The 21,343-nt window shown below is 37.3% G+C and overlaps 1 protein-coding gene across 1 annotated transcript in view; it reads left to right on the forward strand.

Annotated features, from left to right (window-relative positions):
• UBN2 (ubinuclein 2) overlaps positions 1-21,343 on the forward strand; it is a 120,710-nt gene that overhangs the window by 54,040 nt on the left and 45,327 nt on the right. The window contains exons 7-8 of the mRNA XM_027842285.1: positions 5,303-5,373; positions 21,204-21,333. Of these exons, the coding sequence (XP_027698086.1) occupies positions 5,303-5,373; positions 21,204-21,333 (201 nt within the window). The remainder of the gene's footprint in view (positions 1-5,302; positions 5,374-21,203; positions 21,334-21,343) is intronic.

Consider the following 21,343-nt stretch of genomic DNA (forward strand, 5'->3'; position numbering starts at 1 on the left):
GACTGTTTTGTTTTTGTGTTCTGAGGGCTTCACACAGTGTTTGGCACTCAATAAGTACTTGTACAATTGAATTCTTGAATTAAGTCCAGCAAAGGAATGGTCAGACAGGTAGGATTAGCACAATGAGAAGAGTGTCAAAAAAAAACCAAAGAAGGAGAGTACACAAGATGATGGGGGTGGAGGGGGGAAAGAGGAGGTCAAAACTGTTTTTTAAGATAGTATTTTTTTCCCGATTACACATCAAGACAATTTTTAGCATTGGTTTTTACAAGATTTTGGAGATCAGTACTGTTAAAAGTTACAGAAAAATCTAGTAAAATGAAGACTGAGAAAACACCATTATATTTAGTAATTATGAGATGGTTGGTAATGAGAGAGCAGTTTCATTAGATTGGTGAGGCAAAAAAACCCAAAAACAAACAAAAAAAAGATTACAAAGACTCTGCAGTAAGGGATATGTAGTTTGGGATAAATTGTTTTTTAGGCAGAAATACCCATAGACTGGAGAGGGAAATTGATCAGGCAGTTATAGTTTAAGCCTCTGTCTGGTTTTGCTCTGACTGTATTCACTAAACCCCTTTATGATATATAATTTGGTTCCATGAGTGGGCCTAACCACTAGGAAGTAGGAGTTCTGTGTAGATAGTCAGATACTTGAAATATATCTTCCCCTGTATGTAAATAAATTGATATTTTGGTTTGTAAATGAAGCTCTTGTGAATTTGATTAGTGTAAATCAGTTACTCAGAGTTTTCCTGTGCCTTCTTAAATAGTTTCTAAAACTGGAAAGCTGTAGACTAGAACTTAGAGTCAGAGGTAAAAGATAGAGATTAATTCTGCCCTAAACAAATTGGTCTCTTTATCCTCATGGGAACATCTTTCTGCAAACAACTAAGTGTTCGAAAGACAGCTGCTATTTAAAGCAATCCTCTGGTCAGTTATTTTAAAGACAGATCATTAACCTATCACTTCTTCTAACATTATGTGTATGTTAGAATTTAACTGCTTTTAAATGGCTGTGCTCTCTTATCTGATTTTCATATATCAGACTAAAATTTGTTCAGATGCAAGTGTTTTCAGTATTTGTATCATTTTCCTTTGCAAAGTCCCTTGGAATACCATACCTCATTGTACCATTGAGATGTAACCTATCAGGTATTTGAAGGTTTTGCTAGCAGAGTTCCCATTTTGCCTGGTTCTGCCATACTGGAAGTGCTTGGAGCACAATCCTAGTCAATAGAATGTCTGTTTTGTGAGGACCAACCTGTATAGGTTGAAAGACCCTCATTACTGGTAGACTGCCCACTGGTTAGGAATTTTTTTGCCATGGCAAACAAAATCATCTTTGATGCTGCACATCTTCCTTCCACTTCTGTGGTAATGACAGCAGAGTGGTAGAAAAAGCTGCTAAAAACCATACCACTTTCAAAATGTCAGAAATATTAACTTTGCTGTTGTTCGTTGTAGCTGTAATATCTTTGTCCAGGGACCAGCAAGTAGACTTAACTCCTACTAGAAGAACTAAATTGTACCTGTCTTGATCTTCTTTGTTATAAATGATACTGAAATTAAATGGATGGCTGGCTCACAGACTTTCCTTACAGTGGCAAATGGAAGGAGATGGTGAAGTTGATTTTATTGTTTGTCCAAAGACCACAGGAAATATTTCATGAAACATTTACTCATCTTGTATTTTAATGCCCATAAGTTTAGTGCCCATAAGTACAAAAAAAGACCACCATGAAAATAATTGCAGCTTATGCACGAACATCTGTTTGTAGAGGATGAAGAGCTAGTGAAGTTACATAAAGATTTTGATGAGACATTCTAAATAAAATCGGTATATTTTTAAAAATATACTTGGTGAATTGAACATAAAATAGGGATAGGCAAGGACAGCAAAAAAATCTGTTGGATAGTGTAGTTTAGAAGTAAGAAATGAAAGAGACCAAAGACTTTTGGACTCTGCAGAAGCCATATAAATCTACATCATGAATACTTGCTTTGAGGAGGAAAAAAAAATAGGAAGGCTCTCGACTTGGACAGCACTAACTAGCATCACAAAAATGAAATTGATTGCATTTTAACTAATAAGAAATGACTCATTACTTATGTAGGACTTACTCCTTGGTTAGCTCTCTGTGCACTGATGATCTATTCACTGCAGTGGTTTGAAAGAGGGCTTTCTCTGCAAATTCAAGGAGTTCTAAAATGAGGAATCTTGATTGATGACCCCACTCATTTCACTTTCTTTATTTTGCTGCAAAATCTTCTCCAGATAAAGGATTATGTGGTAACTCAGTGTCTGTACTAGGTAAAGGCAATGGAGAAAACTAATGCATGAGACTTATTTGAGGGTATTCTTTACAGTCAACTGAAGATGGGGACAGGGTGTTGTGATTTTCCAAATCTACATCCAAATTGGGGTGTTAATGTTGCAGCTCTCTAAATGGTTTCCCATTCTTCCACTTTTGTACTGGCAAATTTCCCACCTCTGATAAGGAACTCCCTCCTTTTTGGGCATTACAGGATAGCAGTTGGTGAGGGAGCAAAGTGTTATCTATTAACTTAGCTTTCAGATTTTCACTTTTGGATTCTTGAGCCCAGATTTTGCTTGAGAGGGATAAGGACGTGGGGTTGGAATATATCCCATTTTATTTGAGATTGGTGAACAAGGGTGATATAGAGGACCTGAGATCTCAATCTCAGATCGTATAGGCTATTTGGGCCCAGTTAGAAATTTATCTGTGAAATTGTAATTGGGGAAGTAGGGTGAGATGGCCTTCGTTGGTTTAAGGGATGAGAGCAAAATCATGAGAGAAGGTATTAAAACTACGTAGGTATAAGAGAATAGCCCTTAATATGCAGATAAGTCTTTCTGGGTGTTCTGCCTTATAATTGCCTGGGTTATATGTGACCTTTAATTGTTATCTCAGTGAGGATCAAAAGCCCTTTGATGTAGTTGCTTATTGCATTTTCCCTTGGCCTACTAACTAAAGATCCTGCCATGGGGAGGAAGGCCTCCAATTATGAATATAACTCTGTATAAATGTAAGTATGTACTTTAAAAAATTTTTTATTAACAGATATTTTTCTCTTCACTGAGGAGGGAAAAGAAAAAACCCTTGTAACAAAAATGCATAGTCATGAAAAACAAATTCCCATGTTTGCGATGTCCAAAAATATCTCATTTTGCATATTTTGTACATTTGCATATTTAGTCTATGTCATAGGTAGGTAGCACTCTTTATCTTTGGTCCTGGGAAAACATAATGGATCTTTGCATTGATCAAAGTTCTTATGGCTTTCAAAGTTGTTTGTTTTTGCATCGTTTCATGTATATATTTTCTAGCAAGTAATTTAAATTCATTTACATTCCCCAGAGGAAGGATGGTCCTTGTAATCCGTCAACAAGCATTTATTAAACACTTATTTTGTGCCAGTCATTGTGTTAGGGATACAAAAAACCCAACAATCTCTGCTTTCGAGGAGAATACATTCTAATGGGGGATATAAATATCCAGGTACATCCAAGATGTATGGCAAGCATAAGAAATTAATCTGAAAGAGGGATGACATTAGTGGGGGTAAATGTGGGGAGAGGCCTCCTGCAGAAGGTAGGATTTCAGGTGAGTCTTGAAAGAAGCCAGAGAAACTAGGAATCAGAGGTTAAAGGGTGTAGAGCATTCCAGGAATGGAGGAGAGCCAGTGCGAAGGTATGGAGTTTGGAGATAAAATGTTGTATTTGTGAAACTGCTAAAAAAACCAATGTAGCTGGATCAGAATACACAAGAGTGAAGTGGAAGACTGCTAGGAGGTTAGGAAGGGGCTAGGTTATGAAGAGCTTTAGGTGCTGAATAGGATTTTATATTTGATGTTAGGATAAGCCATTGGAGCTTTTGGAGTAGAGGGAGTGGTCAGTTCAGGTGAGAGTGAGGTTCATCTGATGCCTACTTCCCCCACCCCTTCCTTCATGTTTATATACTCTTTCATCTCATGCACCTCATTTATAAGAGACAGCAACCCTCCTTATTCCTCCTTTGTACACTAATGTATGCCTTTCATTCTCCCTTTTTCTTTCTCCTCTTAAAACTCTCCAAACAGAACCAGTCCACCCTCAGGTCTCCTGTTTGTCTTATTTAACTGCCTCAGAACACTTTGAAGACATTAATGGTCTGAAGGAACACCTGTTCCTTTCTCTTCCTATTAGAATGTTAATTTTATCATTGTACAACCAATTTAATTAAGATTATTTCTTAGAAATTGTTGAGTAAATGACAAAATCAAAAAGCATTTATTAAGCACTTACTTTGTGACCAGTACTGTGCTGAGCTGTGCATATACAAATAGAAAAGGCCAGATAGAACCTTCTCTCAAGGAATTCACACTTTGGAAAAGACAACACATAAAAGAATATTTAGACACAGGCCATGTGGAAAGGCCTAGGAGTCCTACAGGTACAGTGGTAGAGTGGATGGAACGGGTCGGAGAGGTCATATAACAGGCCAGGGGACTGCAGAGCACAGAGGCAGTGCAGGTGTGCCATGATTATGATTAGACCAGCAACCTGGGCAGAGGAGAGGCAAGGGAGGAGGGCACCCTTGATGGTAGGATATCTTCCTAGCTGTCTTAGATGGGTTCTGTGATAGTTGTGAGCAAAGAGGGGGACTCAATGAATAAAACACTCCTGGTCATTGGGGGTGTTTTTCCTCGTTAAGCTTGAAAGCATACATACATAGAGGACAGCTCTTGTAAGTATTATGCTTTGCAATATTGGTGTCATCCTCTATTCTATGCAAACCAGGCTTTAATAGTCAGCCCTTCCTGAGTTGAGTCTTTGAATAATATAGTGTCGTTGGTTTGAAGTAAATTGAAATTTACTGTACCATAACCGATATAGTCTAATGTATACACAATAAGTTGTTCAAAAACCAAACAAAATAATTTTTTGATTTACTAGTGCTTCTATTCCCCACGATTTAGTGTGGTTAATCCTGAGTTGACCATACTTTAAAAATGCGTTTTTATCATAGATTCTGTTGCTGGACCAAGCTGAGGATTTATTCTAAATATTAAATATTTAATAATATTCTAAATATTCTAAAATTTTAATTTTATTGGAAATATTGTGGGAAGAGAATGCTCTATGTTTCCTGTTGATTTTAAGAAGATACCTGAATAGGATGAAGGGCACATAGTTGCTGGGTCTCTGTTTTTTGTTTAATCTTTATCTCAAGATAGTTTGTTTATTATGAAAGTTATAGTAAACATTAGTTTTTACTTTATACTGTGTATGTTCTAGGCTGCCAAGCTTTTTGATGAAGAAGGTAGGAAAAAATTCTTCACACAGGATATGAACAACATTCTACTGGAGTAAGTAACTAATTTCTTTGGTTAAGAACCCCTGAGATAATTGTTGCATTTGTTTCTATTAAAAAGAAACAGTGTATTGTGTTAGATAACAAAAAACAGTGGTTCTACATCATATTTCATGGAGGTGCCTTCACTAAATAGAGCATTTCCAATGAAGGCTGAGTGACCAGTTGCTAGGAATATTAAAAGGGGGATTCTTGGTCCTTGTTTGTATGGTTTGTATTTAAGTAGCTTCTGAAGCTCCTTCCTATTTGAGATTCCATGAAATACTAGGTTCACTACATTGTTTTACTGTGGTATTTCTCTGGGCTTATGAAAAATTATTCCCCTGATTATTGGCTTTCAGTGAGAATTAATATAAATTATATAAATGTTTATAACAAGTATTTATGGCCCAATGGAAAGTATCAAATGAAAAAGCTATAGAATTTGAGGGAAAAAAAAACTAATATATACAAGTATAAGTGTGTGTGCCCGCATGCTTGATGTCAAATTAATGGCCATTTAGTTCATTTGGTTATAGTATAATATTGATGAGTCTGTGGGTTAATGAGTGTTGCCAAAGATTATAACAAATGCTGACTGTTGTTCCCAAAGGCAGCTGGATGTAAAATTGTTAACAACAGGAACGTTTTGACTCACTATCACTGGATTGACAATATTTTGTTCCTCTAACTGAAGAAAAAAATACAATGCATGCCTAGTTGTGGGAGTTAGGTTGAATAGCATTTTTGATAGTGATACAGAGACAATTGAGAGTGGAGTCTCATAAAGCAAATATGTAAATAAATGTATAACAATAAAGTACTATATACCATGCAGGCACAATAAATATTAGTGTTAGTTAATCCTGGCAGCACTCACTTCTTAAGAAAGAAGATTTTTTTAAATCTTCACAATAATCTGGCCCATTTGACCCAATATGTGAAGACATTTAGTCCCCTCCCTATGAGTTGTGTGTTGTATGTTTTCCTAGGTCTACCTTTCCATAGTCATAGCTAGAGATTCATTGCCCTCCTGCCTCCATCATCCCTGTCACTTTGCTTTATGTTACTTCCCCCCGTTTTTAGCCAGAACTACCAAGCGATGTATCCAGTAATGCCCAAACTACATGACTTAGAGCCTTAGTCTTTTTTCCTTCCGTTTAATATACTCAACAATCTGAGATCAGATTTTTTTTTTTAAATCAGCAAGTGGGAATATCTTTTTTTATCTTATCTCCTAGGCAAGAACAAAGCCATTCCTCTATCCAGAAAATGATACCAGGTGCTCACCACCTCCAGGACGTGACACCCTAAGTCAGCAGACTCAGCATTCTAGAGTTGCCCTATTACTTTTTTTTTTTTTTGGTGAGGCAGTTGGGGATAAGTGACTTGCCCATGGTCACCAAGCTAGTAAGTGTCAAATGTCTGAGGCCGGATTTGATCTCAGGTCCTCCTTACTCCGAGGCCGGAGTTCTACCCACTGCACCACCTAGCTGCCCCTCCCTATTACTTATTAAAATAGAATTTTCTGCTCAATTCCTTTTCCAAGGTGGAATTCCTAGCTCATAATGTTTCCAGTGGGAAGTGATATGCTGTAGTAATGGGAAGCATGCAGAGCAAAATAAAGCTCAGTAAATTTATTTTGCATAGTCCATCTCCCCTCATTGACCTTACTTCTTCTCTACACAGCCTCGCTCTCAGTAGGCAGTTATTTCATGGATGTCCTTGAATCTCTTGTCTCCTTAACCTCTTGCAATTCTTGCTCTGCTAACCAGCTTTAGATAATTCACATCATTCATCTTCTCCAATGCTATTCTCATACTGAAGCTCCTATTTGGGGAAGTCATAAAATCATACACATTTTTACTTTGTGTACCCATTGCTACATCAAAAGTCTATTCATCTTGATAGCTTCTTATTCTCTTACAAAGTTTCCTCCCATGCTTATTAATCTTTTATATAGTCCTCACAAACTGACATTCCTCTTTTCTATACTTTTTCTTTTCCTAGCTCCTAGAAAGAAGCATCTATACTTCTTGCTTCTGCTTTTTTTTTCTGCCATCTGCTTGTTTCTCTAATTGAATGAACTATCTTTTCCAAAGTTGCCAATGGGCAACTATTAAATCCAGTAACCCTTCCTTAGCTTTCATCCTCATTCCCTTTCTGTAACATCTGATATTATGGGACCGCTAGGTGGCACAGTGGATAGAGCTCCAGCCTTGGAGTCAGGAGGACCTGAGTTCAAATATGGCCTCACACTTGACATTTACTAGCTCTGTGACCCTAGGCAAGTCACTTAACCCTGATTGCCTCACCAAAAAGCAAATGAAAAACAAAACAAAACAAAAAAAAACCACATCTGGTATTATTATCCTCTTCTTGGATATCCTTTTTTTTTTTAATTTAATTTTTTTTTCTTAGTTTCTGTGACAAATCTCTGTCCCCTTCTCGTGACTGTATGACTATTCTACTTTAGTCTCTTTTAAACCGCCCATGTGTCTTTTAAGCATACTTTTTCATACTGTTCTGGCACTTTCTTGACCCTTTTTGCTTTCTAAACTGTCTCTGAGTGACATCTGCTTAGGATATCTTGTATATCTCAGAGATGTATGGGACCTCAGAGACTGTGTAGTTCAATCCATATTTGCACAAGAATCTTCTCCAGAGTATATCAACAAGTGTTCATCCAGCCTGTCCTTAAACATCTGTAAGTGAGTGGGAGCCTATACCATCTCAAAGCAACATACTCCTCTTTCGATAGCTCTGATTGTTCAGAAGTTTTTCCTCAGATTAAGGCAAGTCTGTCTCTCTACAACTTCTATACACTGTTACACTCTTCATCTCAGTAAATAACTCCAGAATTTACGCTGCCTTGCTCTTTCTAGATCAACAGTGGTAGTCATCTTTATCTAGTTGTCCAGTGGTATTTAAAATGTCCTGTGCTCGAAATGGAGCTCATCATTTTCATTGTCCTTCCCTCCCCCAATCCTGGTCCCTTAACACATACACTTAACGTATAGCTTGTCCAAATTCATCTACATATGTTGAGGCCACCAACATCTTTCTGGTTAAATTGCTTAAATTTGTAACCTCAGAGTCCTTAACTCTTCCCTCTTCCACATTCAGACTCTCCACTGTCCTATCCAACCATGTGCCACGTTTTGTTGAGTGTACATCTACAAAATCTTTCACATGTTTCCCGTCCTTCTGAAATAGCCACTGCCCTAATACATGCTTACAAGTGCTCCCTAATGCCTCAATACCTCTGAATCTTCTGTGTCTTTGTACCTCTCTCTGTTGCTAGCCTTATTAGCTCCTATGGGTTTTACTATCAAGTCCAATCAGATGTCTCAAAGTTATACTTGTCCAGCCCCATTCTCTCTTCTGAGTTCTGGTTTTGTTTCACTAATTTTTTGGGCATTTCATCTTGGACGTCTTAGAGACATCTTAATTCAACATAAGTGAAACAGAACTCATTCAACCCTGCTACCATATTCACTTGTTTGTGTCAAAGATGCCACTATTTTTCAGTTTCCCAGATTTATAGCTTTAGTTACAGACTCTTCACTATTTCTCATTCCACATATCTAGTCAGTTGCCAGATCTTGTCTTTCCTTCCTCCCCAACATCTCTCACATCTGACCCTGTCTTTCTCTGTTCACATAGCCATGACCTTAGTTCATTGAGACCCTTATCACCTCTTGCCTGGAAGGTACCTCCTAATTATTTTTTTTGACTTAAGTCTCTCTCTATTCTGAACAATCCTCCATACTCCTCCTAAAATTATTTCCCTTAAGCACCTTTCTGATCATATTACTCTCCTACCCAGTAAGCTGTAGTGGTTCTCTATTGCCTCTAGAATAAAATACAAACTCCCTTGTTTTAACATCTAAAGCCCTTCAAAACCTATCTCAGCCTATCTTTCCAAACTCATTATACATTATTCACATTCCTGCACTCTGTTGTCTGTCTAAACTGACCTAATTTTTGTTTCTCACACGTGGATTTCCATCTTTTCATCTCTCTTCCTTTGCACTGACTATTTTCCATGCTTGGAAGGCATTCCCTCCTTACCTCCACTTCATAGAATCCCTCTTTTCCTTCAAGATACAGGTCAAGCACTACCTTCTACCTGAAGCCTTTTTTGATCTCCCCAACTATTAATGCCCTCCCTCCCTATCTTATACTTATATTTATTCTGTATATAATTATTTTGTTTCTCCTGATTGAATATGAAGTCCTTGAGAGTATGAATTGTTTTATTTTTTTTTGTCCTTAAATCACTGATTCCTAACACAGGGCCTGGAAAATAGAGGTGCTTGATAAATGTTTAATTGATTGACCTCAGAAGGTCTATTTTATATTTGGTTATCTCTAATTACTTTGTAACTAACTGTTTTATATTTGGTTATTTCTAATTTTTAGGATGTTTTTCCTTTAAAACTTTAAACCTTGCAACTTCCACCCATTGCTCCTTCAGGGTCAAGATGAACAAGTCTAATTCCTCTTCTGCATGGTAGCCCTTCAGATACTTGAAGAGAACTGTCATATCCCTCTCTACTTCAGGTTAATTGTCCCCACATTCTTTAATATACTCTACTTTCTCACCTTCCAGATCATACTCTTCTGAATGTACTCCAACTTGCCTATATCCTTACTAAAATGTGACATCCAGAACTGAGTACATTATTCAGATTTGCTCTGATCACAGAAGGCTAGAGGACATCTATGCCTCCTTTATGCAACTTACAAGAGCCCTTAGTCTTTTTGGCTCTTGTGTTTCACTCTTCACTCATATTCATTAAAATTCCCTAGATATTTTTCTTAGGAGCTGTTGTTGAGCTACATTTTTATCATCTTGCACTTGTGAGGTTAATCTTTTTAAACCAAGATATAAAAATTTACTCTTACCTTTATTAAATTTCATCTTACTAGATGTGGCCCATCATTCAAGCCTGTAAAGATCTTTTGAGATTCTAATTGATCATTTAGTGTGTTAACTATTCCTCTGTTTCATGTTATCTGCATTTTTGGTAATAGCTGACGTAATGTTTTAAGGTTGCAAAGTGCTTATTCCCATTTTGTAGAAGAGGAAACTGAATCTGAATCCCAGAGTAGTTTAGTGAATTGCTCATGACAACCCAGCTAGTAACTGTCAGAAGTGAGATTTGAATATAGGTCTTCCTGATTCCACGCTGAGTACTAGATCTACTATGCAACATTGTCTTTCTTGGATTTAATCAAAATCGTTAATAAAATTCTTGAACAGCAGACTGTCAAAGACACATTCCTGGTGCGTTCTGTTAGAGAGTTCTCCACTGTTTTGATCTAGCTGTAGAACCAATTCCAAATTCATCTAACTGTACTATCAGGTTGGTGTAGTTGAGAACTCTGCCCTTAGAAGAAGAAGAGGACCTAGGTTTGAATACCTTCTCTGCCACTTGCTACCTATTTTTCTTTGGACCAGTCACTTAACCATTGATCCTTTCTCAGCTTTAGTTTTCTCGTCTATAAAATGAAAGTATTGACCTCTACCTTTGAGACTCTTTCTAGTTCTTAGTCTTTGATTATATGATTTTTGTGGTCATCTAGTCCACATTATTCTGTCTTATTCATAAGGGTAGTATGGGAGACTCTTAAATGTTTTACTGAAATTTAAGTGTACTTTGTTCACAGCATTTCCATGACTTCTACAGCCTACTTACTGTCAAAAAAGGAAATGAGATGAGTCTACCATGATATTTTTTTAATTAAACCATACTTACTTTTAGTTGTCCCTGCTTTTCTTTTTGAATGTTCACAAACCATCTCCTTATTTCTCCAGAAATAGAAGTCAAGATCACTGACCTATAGCTTTAAATTCCATTTAGTGCCGTTTATCAAAAATCAGAACATTTGCCCTTTGGCAGATTTCTTCAAGATCTTGCAGTGATTGCTCACAGTAGTCAATTACAGCTGCCAGTTCTTTCATTGTACCCTAGATTATGATTTACCTGGGCCTGGTGACTTTAACTTAAGTTAAAACAACTAGGTGTTTACTTACGATCAAATGAGATCAAATTAGATAATATTTGTAAAGCTTTTAGAATAGTGCCTGGCACATAGTAGATACTGTATAAATAAAGAAAGTATTTCTGTGGAGAAATAAGTCAGTCAACAAACATTTCTTAAGTGCTATGACAGAAAATCTGTTCTCTGTATTTTGGGCACTATTCCAACAGAAACAGTTTTATTAATTTAGATTATTTAAATCTAAACATTTTTCTGCTTAGAGAAAAGTCCAAACCAACAGGATCTCCTCATGGCCCTCCTCCTTCCCCAACCTCTGTTGTTTGATTTCCCCCCAAAACCACCATGCCTCTTAATTTCCCTATTTCTGCTACCATACTTCCAGTTACCCAGATTTGCAGCTTTGGAATCATGCTGAACTATTTACTCTCCCTTACCTTCCCAAATCTATTCTGGGGCCAAGTCTTGTCATTTCTGCCTGTACAGTGTCTCTTGCATTCCTTCTGTCCTTTAATGCGCCTATCATCCTAGTTCGTCTGGACTACTGCAATATCTTCCTAATTGGTCTCTGCCTCCAGTCGTTTTTCAAATATATTTTCCACACAGCTTGATACTACTTTTAAAGCATAATTTTAACCATGTCCCTCTCTTCTGCTTAAAAACTTCCAATGGTTAATTTCCCTGTTGCCTGTAGGATCAAATACAAACTCCTCTTTTTGGCTTTTAAAACTGTTCACAATGTGACTTATTCCTCTTTACATGCTCTGTATGTCAACAAAACTGGCTTATTTGCTATACTTCATATACCACATTCTGTCTTCCATCTCTGTGTCTTTCTACTGGGCAAACTCCATGCGTGGAGTAAATTCTGTCCTCACGTTGGCCTCTTAGAATCCCAGGGTTTTTTCCCAAAAGAAATCGTTCAACAGACCTTAAGTACCTCATGTGCTAGGCACTGTTGTCCTCATTGTTCACTACCATCTCTAATGGTTCTAGGCTTTAGCTTGGCAATGTTATAGGACTGTGTCTCTCTTTAGTATCCTTGCACAGTTCCCTGCACATATTAGGTGCTTAATAGGTTTTTGTTCAATAGAGCTGAATGGAATCCTCATTTTCTTGCACTTGCTTCCATCTTCTGTACATAGAAAACTCCCTTTACTAATACAAACCAGCATCTTTTCTGCAACTTACAGTCTTTTTAAAAATTTTTAGTTTTAGTTTTCAGCATTTACTTTTGTAAGATTTTGAGTTCTAAATTTTCCCCCCTCCCTCCACTACCCCCTCCCCAAGACAGCATGCAATCTGATATAGGCTGTATATGTATGATCATATTAAACATTTTCATGTTAGTCTTGTTGTAAAAGAAGAATCAGAACAAAAAGGAAAAACCACAAGAAAGAAAAAAGCAAAAAACAACCACCAAAAAAAAGAAAATAGTATGCTTCGATTTGCATTCAGACCTCATAGTTCTTTCACTGGATGTGGATAGTATTTTCCATTGTGAGCCTTTTGAAATTGTTTTAGATCATTGCATTGCTCAGAAGGGCTAAGTCTAACAAAGTCAGTTGTCACACAGTGTTGCTGTTACTGTGTAAAATGTTCTTTTGATTCTGCTTACTTCACTCAGCATCAGTTCATGCAAGTCTTTCCAGGTTTTTCTGAAATCTGCCTACTCACCATTTTTTATGAAACAATAGTATTCCATTACATTCTTATACTGCAGCTTGTTCAGCCATCCCCCAATTGATAAGTATCCCCTCAATTTCCAATTCTTTGCTACCACAAAAAGAGCTGCTATAAATATTTTTGTACATGTGGGTCCTTTTCCCTTTTTTATGATCTCTTTGGGGTACAGACCGAGTGGTGGTATTGCTGGATCACAGGGTATGCACAAAACCCCTTTGCGCATAGTTCCAAATTGCTCTACAGATTGGTTGGGTCAATTTGCAATTCCACCAACAATGAATTATTGTTCCAGTTTTCCCACATCTTCTCCAACATTTATCATTTTCTTGTTTTGTCATGTTAGCCAATCTGATAGGTGTGAGGTAGTACCTCAGAGTTGTTTTAATTTGCCTTTCTCTAAACAGTAGTGTTTTAGAGCATTTTTATCATATGACTATAGATAGCTTTAATTTCTTCATCTGAAAACTGCCTGTTCATATCCTTTGACCATTTATCAATTGGGGAATGACTTTTTCATTCTTATAGATTTGACTCAGTTCTCTATATTTTAGAAATGAGGCCTTTGTCAGGGACCCTGGCTATAAAAATCATTTCCCAGCTTTCTGCTTCCCTTCTAATTGGTTGTATTGGCTTTGTTTGTGCAAAAGCTTTTTTAATTTAATGTAATCAAAATTATCCATTTTGCATTTCATAATCACTCTCTTATTTGGTCCTAAATTCTTCCGTTCTCCATAGATCTGACAGGTAAACTATTCCTTGCTCTCCTAATTTGCTTATAGTTTCACCCATTATGTCTAAATCGAGTGCCCACTTTGACCTTATCTTGGTATATGGCAGCATACAGTCTTAAAGAGTTGCCTGGATCACTGAAAGATTAAGGGGCTTGAAGAGGGTTATGTAGTCAGTAAGTATAAAAGGCAGTTCCTAAACCCAGGTCTTCAGGATTCAGAGGCCAGCTTTCTATCCATACCACACTTTCTCTTCTTCTATACATTCTATTAAAAATCTGAGTTGGTCACTGGATTTCTTGTCTAGCTGTATGAGTCCAGAATAGCAGTTCTACTGTTTCTACCTTTACCTTTTGAAGCATGAAATTATCATTAAAATTAGTTCATGAATCTGTTAACAAATACATTCTATTTTCCACTGATTAGAATTCTCTATTTTATAGGCAAGAAAGTCTTTATTTCTGTGGAGAAATCAGTCAATCAACAAACATTTATTAAATGCTATGGTGGAAAATTCTGTTCTCTGTATTTTAAGCATAAGCCTGACAGAAACAATTTTATTAATTTTAATTATTTTAGTCTAAGCATTTTTTCTGCCTAGAGAAAAGTACAAACTTCCAGAGTCTTCTCATGCCATTAGAAATCTATCTCCCATTAGTCATTTTGGAGTTAAAATTTATAGTATTTTTGAGCAAAGAAAATTTCACAATATGTTAGAACATAGTTGCAGAGCTTAGCTAAAAGTTCATTTAACAGTATGCATTCATCAGACAGTACAATTGTGACTTAAAATCCTCATCCTAGAGAATCCTTTCTTAAATCATTTTATCTGGTTAAGGATGGAGCTAGGCAGTGACCTTAACTAAGTTAAAGTAATCCCTGCTCTTAAATCTAGTTACTACCTTTAATCCATTTTTTTTTGGTACAATAGAATATATTTTTAACCTTTTACAGAGTTTCCTAAAAGAAAGTCATAAAGTTTTTTAAAGGAGGGATACGTTTGTTATCCTTGAAGATTGATTAAGTGCTAATAATGTTTCCTTCATTCAAGTGAATTTGGAAAGGACTTGAGACTGGATAAATATCTCTTAATATTTTCTGTAAGCAAAAGGAGGTCTTAATATGCTTCTGTGGCACCTAGTGTATGCCATGCACTGTGCTAGGTTCTGGTGATGCAAAGTAAAAAAAATAAAACAGATCTGCTCTCAAGAACTTTATATTCTTTTTTTTATTAATTTATTTTGATTTTTCAACAATCAGTTCTGTAAGCTTTTGAGTTTAAATTTTTTCTCCCCCTCCCTCCCCAAGATGGCGTGCAATGTGATATAGGCTTTACATATACATTCCTATTAAACATATTTTCACATTAGGGATGTTGTAAGGAAGAATTAGAACCAATAGGAGGAGCTACCAGGAAGAGGGAACAAAACAAAACAGAAGAAAAAAAATAGCAGTTAGTATGCTTCGATCTGCATTCACACTCCATAGTTCTTTCTTTGGATGTGGATAGCATTTTCTATCATGAGACATTTGGAGATGTCTTAACCCTTCTCAGCAATGCAAGGATCTAAGTCTATCAACGTTAGCCGTAGTACCACATAGCTGTTACTGTGTACCACATTATCCTGATTCTGCTCACTTCACCCAGCATCATTCCATACAAGTCTTTCCAGGTTTTTCTGAAGTCTGCTTGCTCATCATTTCTTATAGCACAATAGTATTCCATTACATTCATATACCACAACTTGTTCAGCCATTCCCCAATTGATGGGCATTCCCTCAATTTCCAATTCTTTGCTACCACAAAAAGAGCTGCTTTAAATATTTTTGTGCATGTGGGTCCTTTTCCCATTTTTTACGATCTCTTTGGGATATAGCCCTAGAAGAACTATTGCTGAGTCAAAGGGTATGCACATTTTTATAGTCCTTTGGGCATAGTTCCACATTGCTCTCCAAAATGGTTGGATCATTTCACAACTCCAACAATGCATTAGTGTTCCAATTTTCCCACATTTGTCATTTTCCTGTTTTGTCAGGTTGGCCAATCTGATAGGTGTGATGTGGTACCTCAGAAAGAACTTTATATTCTAATGGAGGAGACAACAAGGACATATATAAAGAGAATAAATAACAAGTAGTTTTAATACACGTTATTTAGAGAAGGTTAAGATACTAGCAGTTGGAATTAGAAAAGGCTTCATGTAGATGGAGATGTGTAAGTTGCATCTTCAAGAAAGAGAAAGGGAGTAGCTAGGTGTTGCCATGGATAGAGCACTGGCTCTGGAGTCAGGAGGACCTGAGTTCAAATCTGGCCTCAGACATGTAACACTCACTAGCTGTGTGACTGTGGGCAAGTCACTTAACCCCAACTGCCTCACCCCCCAAAAAAATTTTTCAGAAAAAAAAAAGAAAGAAAGAAAGAAAGAGAGATTATGTGAGATGTGGAAGTAATGAGAGTGTTCATTCCAAGCATGCAAGAATGGCCAGTACAAAGGCATGGAGGCAGCAGTTGAAGTGATGTGAGAAACAGAGAGAATGTTAGATTGGTTAGCACAGTAACAGCACAGGAGGGAGGAGTATTGTACATGCACATGATGTTCAAAATATAAGTTGGGAGAAGATTGTGAAAGGCTTTAGAAGCTAAACAAAGGAGCTTGTTTTATCCTAGAGGCAATCGGGAGCCATTGAAATTTGAGTAGGACAGCACCATGGTCAGATCTGCACTTAAAAAAAATCCCTTTGGGTAGTATTAGGTGGCTAGGTATTGCAGTGGATATGATGCTGGGCCTTGAGTCAGGAAGAGACCTGAGTTCAGACCCTGGACAAGTAATTTAACCTCTGTCTGCCTCATTTTTCTCAGCTGTAGAATAGAGATAATATTAACACCTACCTCCTGTGGTTGTGAGGGTCAAATGAGATATTTGTGAAGTGCTTACTGTAGTACCTGGCACATAGTAGCTTAATAAATGTTTACTTCTTGCTCCTTTCTTCCCCATTAGAGTATAGGTTGGGGTGGAGACAGATTTGAGGTACAGATACAATTAGGATGCCATTGCAAACTAAGCAAGAGATGTTGAGGACCTAAAGTAAGATGAATTATCTCTTAAATAAGAGATGCAAAAGATGAGTGCAAAAGATGTGAAACTAGAAACAACCAGATTTTGCAACTAATTGAACATGTAGGGTCAGAGACAAGGAGCAGTTCAGGATAATACTGAGATACAAGTATCAGAGACTAGAAAATTTTTGGTGCCTTTAACAAAAATAGAGAATTTTGGTAGAGGGGTGACTTTTTTGAGGAAATAATGAATGAACACTGTTTTAGAGATGTTAAGTATGAAGTGTCTCTGGGACATCCACTTTGAAATGTCTAATAGGCGGGCATTTGGGGATGCTAGACTGAGGCTTAGGGACATATTGGGCCTATGAGTCATCTACACTGAAATGATAAACCTATAGGAGGTCATTAGGGATGCCTTCGGGAATACCCATACGTAGTGGATATAATATGAACAATAAAAGCAAAAGAGTCTGAAAGGAGAACCAGAAAAGGGTAATGTCATGAAATATCAGGGGAAAGATAGAGAAGTCCTTATCTTCTTTGACATAGCCATTGGACCTGCTAGTATCCAGAGGAGTTTTCTCCTCTTTGGCTAATTGAGAGGCATCTTGGTGATACAGTGCTGACCCTGGATTCAGGAATACCTCAGTTTAAATGTGGCCTCAGCCACTTGCTAGATCTGTAACCCTGGGGCAAATCATTTAACCTCTGTTTGCCTCAGTTTCCTCAACTGCAAAATTAGGTAATGAACTGCATCTACCACCCAAGATTGTTGTGAAGATCAAATAAGATGATATTTGTAAAAAGTGCTTAGCATAGTGTCTAGCACATAGGTAGGCACTTAGATAAATGCTTATTCCCTTCCCACTCCCTTCTGTGTAAAAAGAAGCTGGACTTCCTTTCCTTTCCAAAGTTATAGTTCATTCTGAAGCAGTTGAGCCATGGTATTAGTTTTGAAGAGTATTGTCTAAATCTTCAGATCATCCCCTTGTTCCACATATTTTACATTGATAATATTTTCTTAATTAGCTCTAGGCTGCATCTTAATGTGGTCTTGTATTACAGTGACTATTTTGAGCCTGTACAACTCTATACAGTAGTAGCTGTCACAGAAATTTTTCCATCTTTGAGAAAAAGCATACTTTCCAGAAAGCCCTTTCTCCAAAGACATTTTATCCCTAGTAGCTTCTGAATATTCCCTCATTTTCCCCCACTGATAAAGTCCTAGGCCGAGTACTTTTTAAACATCTTATTTGTTTGCTTAGGAATTATTCCTTGCCTACTTCTAAAAAAAAACACTTGAGGTTCCTTATAAAACTATAGTTGAAACAGTTTAATTGAGAATGAAAACAACTAAAAACAGTTAAAATAAGCAGATGTTAAAAAGAAATAGATATGAACAGACGGTTGAGATAAGTTAGTTACTGTATTTGAACATTGAACATAATTGAGTTTATTTAGCAGGGTTCCCTGGAAGATAAGTTACATAAGGAAATTTGTTTAGTTGTGTAGTACTTAGAACATAATAAAGGGAAACGTTACAGGTTCATCTGGAGAGAGGGTTGTTATTTTTCTAGGACCAAATTAAGAAAGAAACTGCCACAGATATGTTTATTTACCTGAACTATGTAGGCGACAGGGCATATTTTTCCCATAGGTTTTAGACTGCACCTTTCCTGAATTTCCAGGAACAGGTCCTTTAGGTCAAAACTACTATGTGTTAGATACAGAAATCAACTCAAAACATCCTGGTTGAATCAGTCAGCCAGTATTTTTTAGTGCCTACCATGTGCCGAGCACCATGCTAGGTGCTAGGGAGACAAATACAAAGAATGAAACACTCTCTGCTCACATTCTAATGGAGGAGACAGGTACCTATAAAATACATACAGTATGACTAGCAAGTTAGTAAACATATACAAAGTAACTTTGGAGGACCCTAGCAGGTGAGAGATTCAGGAAAAACTTCCTAGGGCTAGAACTGTGTCTTAAAAGATGGAGACTCTCAGAAGGAATGCATTCCAAGAGTGAAAAGCCAGTGCAAAGGCTTGGGGAGGAGAGATAAAATGTGTGTGAGGAATAGAAAGAAGGCCAGTTTGGCAAGATTGAGGGGAAGCTGTGTCCAGTACTGCTTTAATAATAGTTTGGGGCCAGGTTGTGAAGAGCTTTAAAAACCAAAAAAAAGGAGTTTGTAGTTTAGCCTAGGAGCAATAGGAAGTGACTGGAGTTGATTGAGTAGGGAAGTGATGACATGGTCAGATATGTGCTTAAGGAAAATTACTTTAGTAACAGCATATCTGTTGGAGCAGACTGGAGGGAAGACAGACTTGAATCAAGGAGAGACCAATTAGGAGGCAGTTGCAATAGTCTAGGTAAGAGGTGTTAAAGGCCTAAGCTAAGGTACAGTCAGTTCTGCTATAACTGCATTTTGAAAACTTGAATTTGTTCCAAGATATTAATATAATAGAGAACATTTTGAGCACTACTCGAATTTTGAGTTTGTTCAATTTCTTTCACAAGAAATATCAAGAATATAGAAAACTATATCACTTTACAATAGGTCACAAGCTCCAACCCTTCTAATACCCACCTCCATAAACAAAATCAGGTCTTTGTCAGATTAAAGTGTCATATTTATTGTATATCTTTTGGTGCAGTAGAAGCTTTAAGAAGGGGCAGCTAGATGGCACAGTGGATAGAGCACCAGTCCTGGAGTCAGGGGGACTTGAGTTCAAATCCAGCCTCAGACAGGTGGTACCTACTGTGTAACCCTGGGCAAGTCACTTAACTCCTGATTGCCTCATTGGAAGAAAAAAAAAGAGCCTTGAGGAGAAAAGGGCTGGTCCACACCCTCACTCTCAACCCTTTCTGCCTTGGCCTCAAGCTTGAGACCTAAAGTGGTCTCTCACTTTGCCAGCCCCACCCTTTGGTGGGAATCCTGGGGCAGGTCAAGCAACTTAGGTGTGGATAGGGCCATTATTTATGGTAGAATTTATGTATTTCTTAACCATTTAACATGTATAAAACTGCTGTCATTTTTAATTATTGTGTCCTTAACCCTATTTTCCTCATGAACTCTGTGGTCTTTATTGTGCGATTTTGCATTGTATGATGTTTTTGGAAATGTGTATATCGAATAATAACAGAACTGACTATAGTTGGTATATGAATGGAGAGAAAAGGCAGGTAGGTGGCAAAGTGGATAGAACAATGGACTTGGAGTCAGGAAGACCTAAGTTCAGATATGACTGTAGAAACTTACTAAGCTTAGATAAATCACTTAATCTCTTTCTACCTCAATTTCATCATCTTTAAAATGAGGATAATAATAACACCTAATTCCTAGTGTTGTTGGATAAAATGAGATAATACACGTAAAGCACTTTGCAAACCTTAAAAAAATTATGTAAATACTACTACTATCATTATTATAGGGTAAGCAGGTGGCACAGTGGATAGAATGCTGGGTGTGGAGTCAAGAAAACTCTTCTTCCAGAGTTCAAATTAGGCCTCAGACACTAGCTGTGTGACCTTGGGCAAGTTACTTCACACTGTTTGCCTTAATTTCCTCATCTGTCAAATGAGCTGGAGAAGGAAATGGCAAACCACCCTAATATCTTTGCCAAGAAAACCCAAATGGGGTCACAAGGAGTCAGACACAACTGAAAAATGACTAAACAACAATTGTTATTATGAAGTCAGATGCAAAAGATTTTGTGAAGGTAGAAATAGCAAGATTTGATGATTGATTTAATACAGTATGTGAGGTGAGGAACAGCATCAAGGTAATAGACCCAGAGATTTGGAAAGATAGTGGTTTGCTCAACCAAAGTAGGGAAGATTGGAAGAGAGGGGAGTGTTTGGTTGAGGAAATAGAGTTTAGTTTTGGATACATTGAATTTTAGATGGCTCTTCAAGATATTCAGTTTGAGGAGGGCAGCTTGGTGGCAAAGTGGATAGAACACCAGCCCTGAAGTCAGGAGGACCTGAGTTCAAATCCGGTCTCAGACCAGATACTTAGATACTTGACACTTACTAGTTGTGTGATGCTGGGCAAGTCACTTAACCCCAATTGCCTCGCCAAAAAGAAAAAAAAAGAGAGAGAGAGATAATCCAGTTTGAAATCTCAGTTGTGGATGCAATTGGTGATAGAGGACCAAATCTCAGTGGAGAGATTGGGGCTAGACATACATGCATGTATATAATGCCATATTCCCATTACATCATGCTGCCTCTGGTATCTAGGAATAGTGGGGATATAAAAGAAAAATAGATTTAGTATACTTGTGCTGCCCATCCCCTAGTTGCTGCATGATGCTACTTAACAAAATCTATAGCAATTTTTTAATTACTTTTGTTTAGCATTGAATTACAGTTACAGGAACAAAGCCCAGGCATCCGAAATGGAGTCTATTCTCACCTTGAGGCTTTTGTACCATGTAATAAAGACACACTGGTAAAACGTCTAAAGAAGCTGCACCTCAATGTTCAGGTAAGATGTT

This window comes from Vombatus ursinus, unplaced genomic scaffold (assembly GCF_900497805.2).
Source record: "Vombatus ursinus unplaced genomic scaffold, bare-nosed wombat genome assembly UNPS02014870.1, whole genome shotgun sequence".
NCBI lineage: Eukaryota > Metazoa > Chordata > Mammalia > Diprotodontia > Vombatidae > Vombatus > Vombatus ursinus.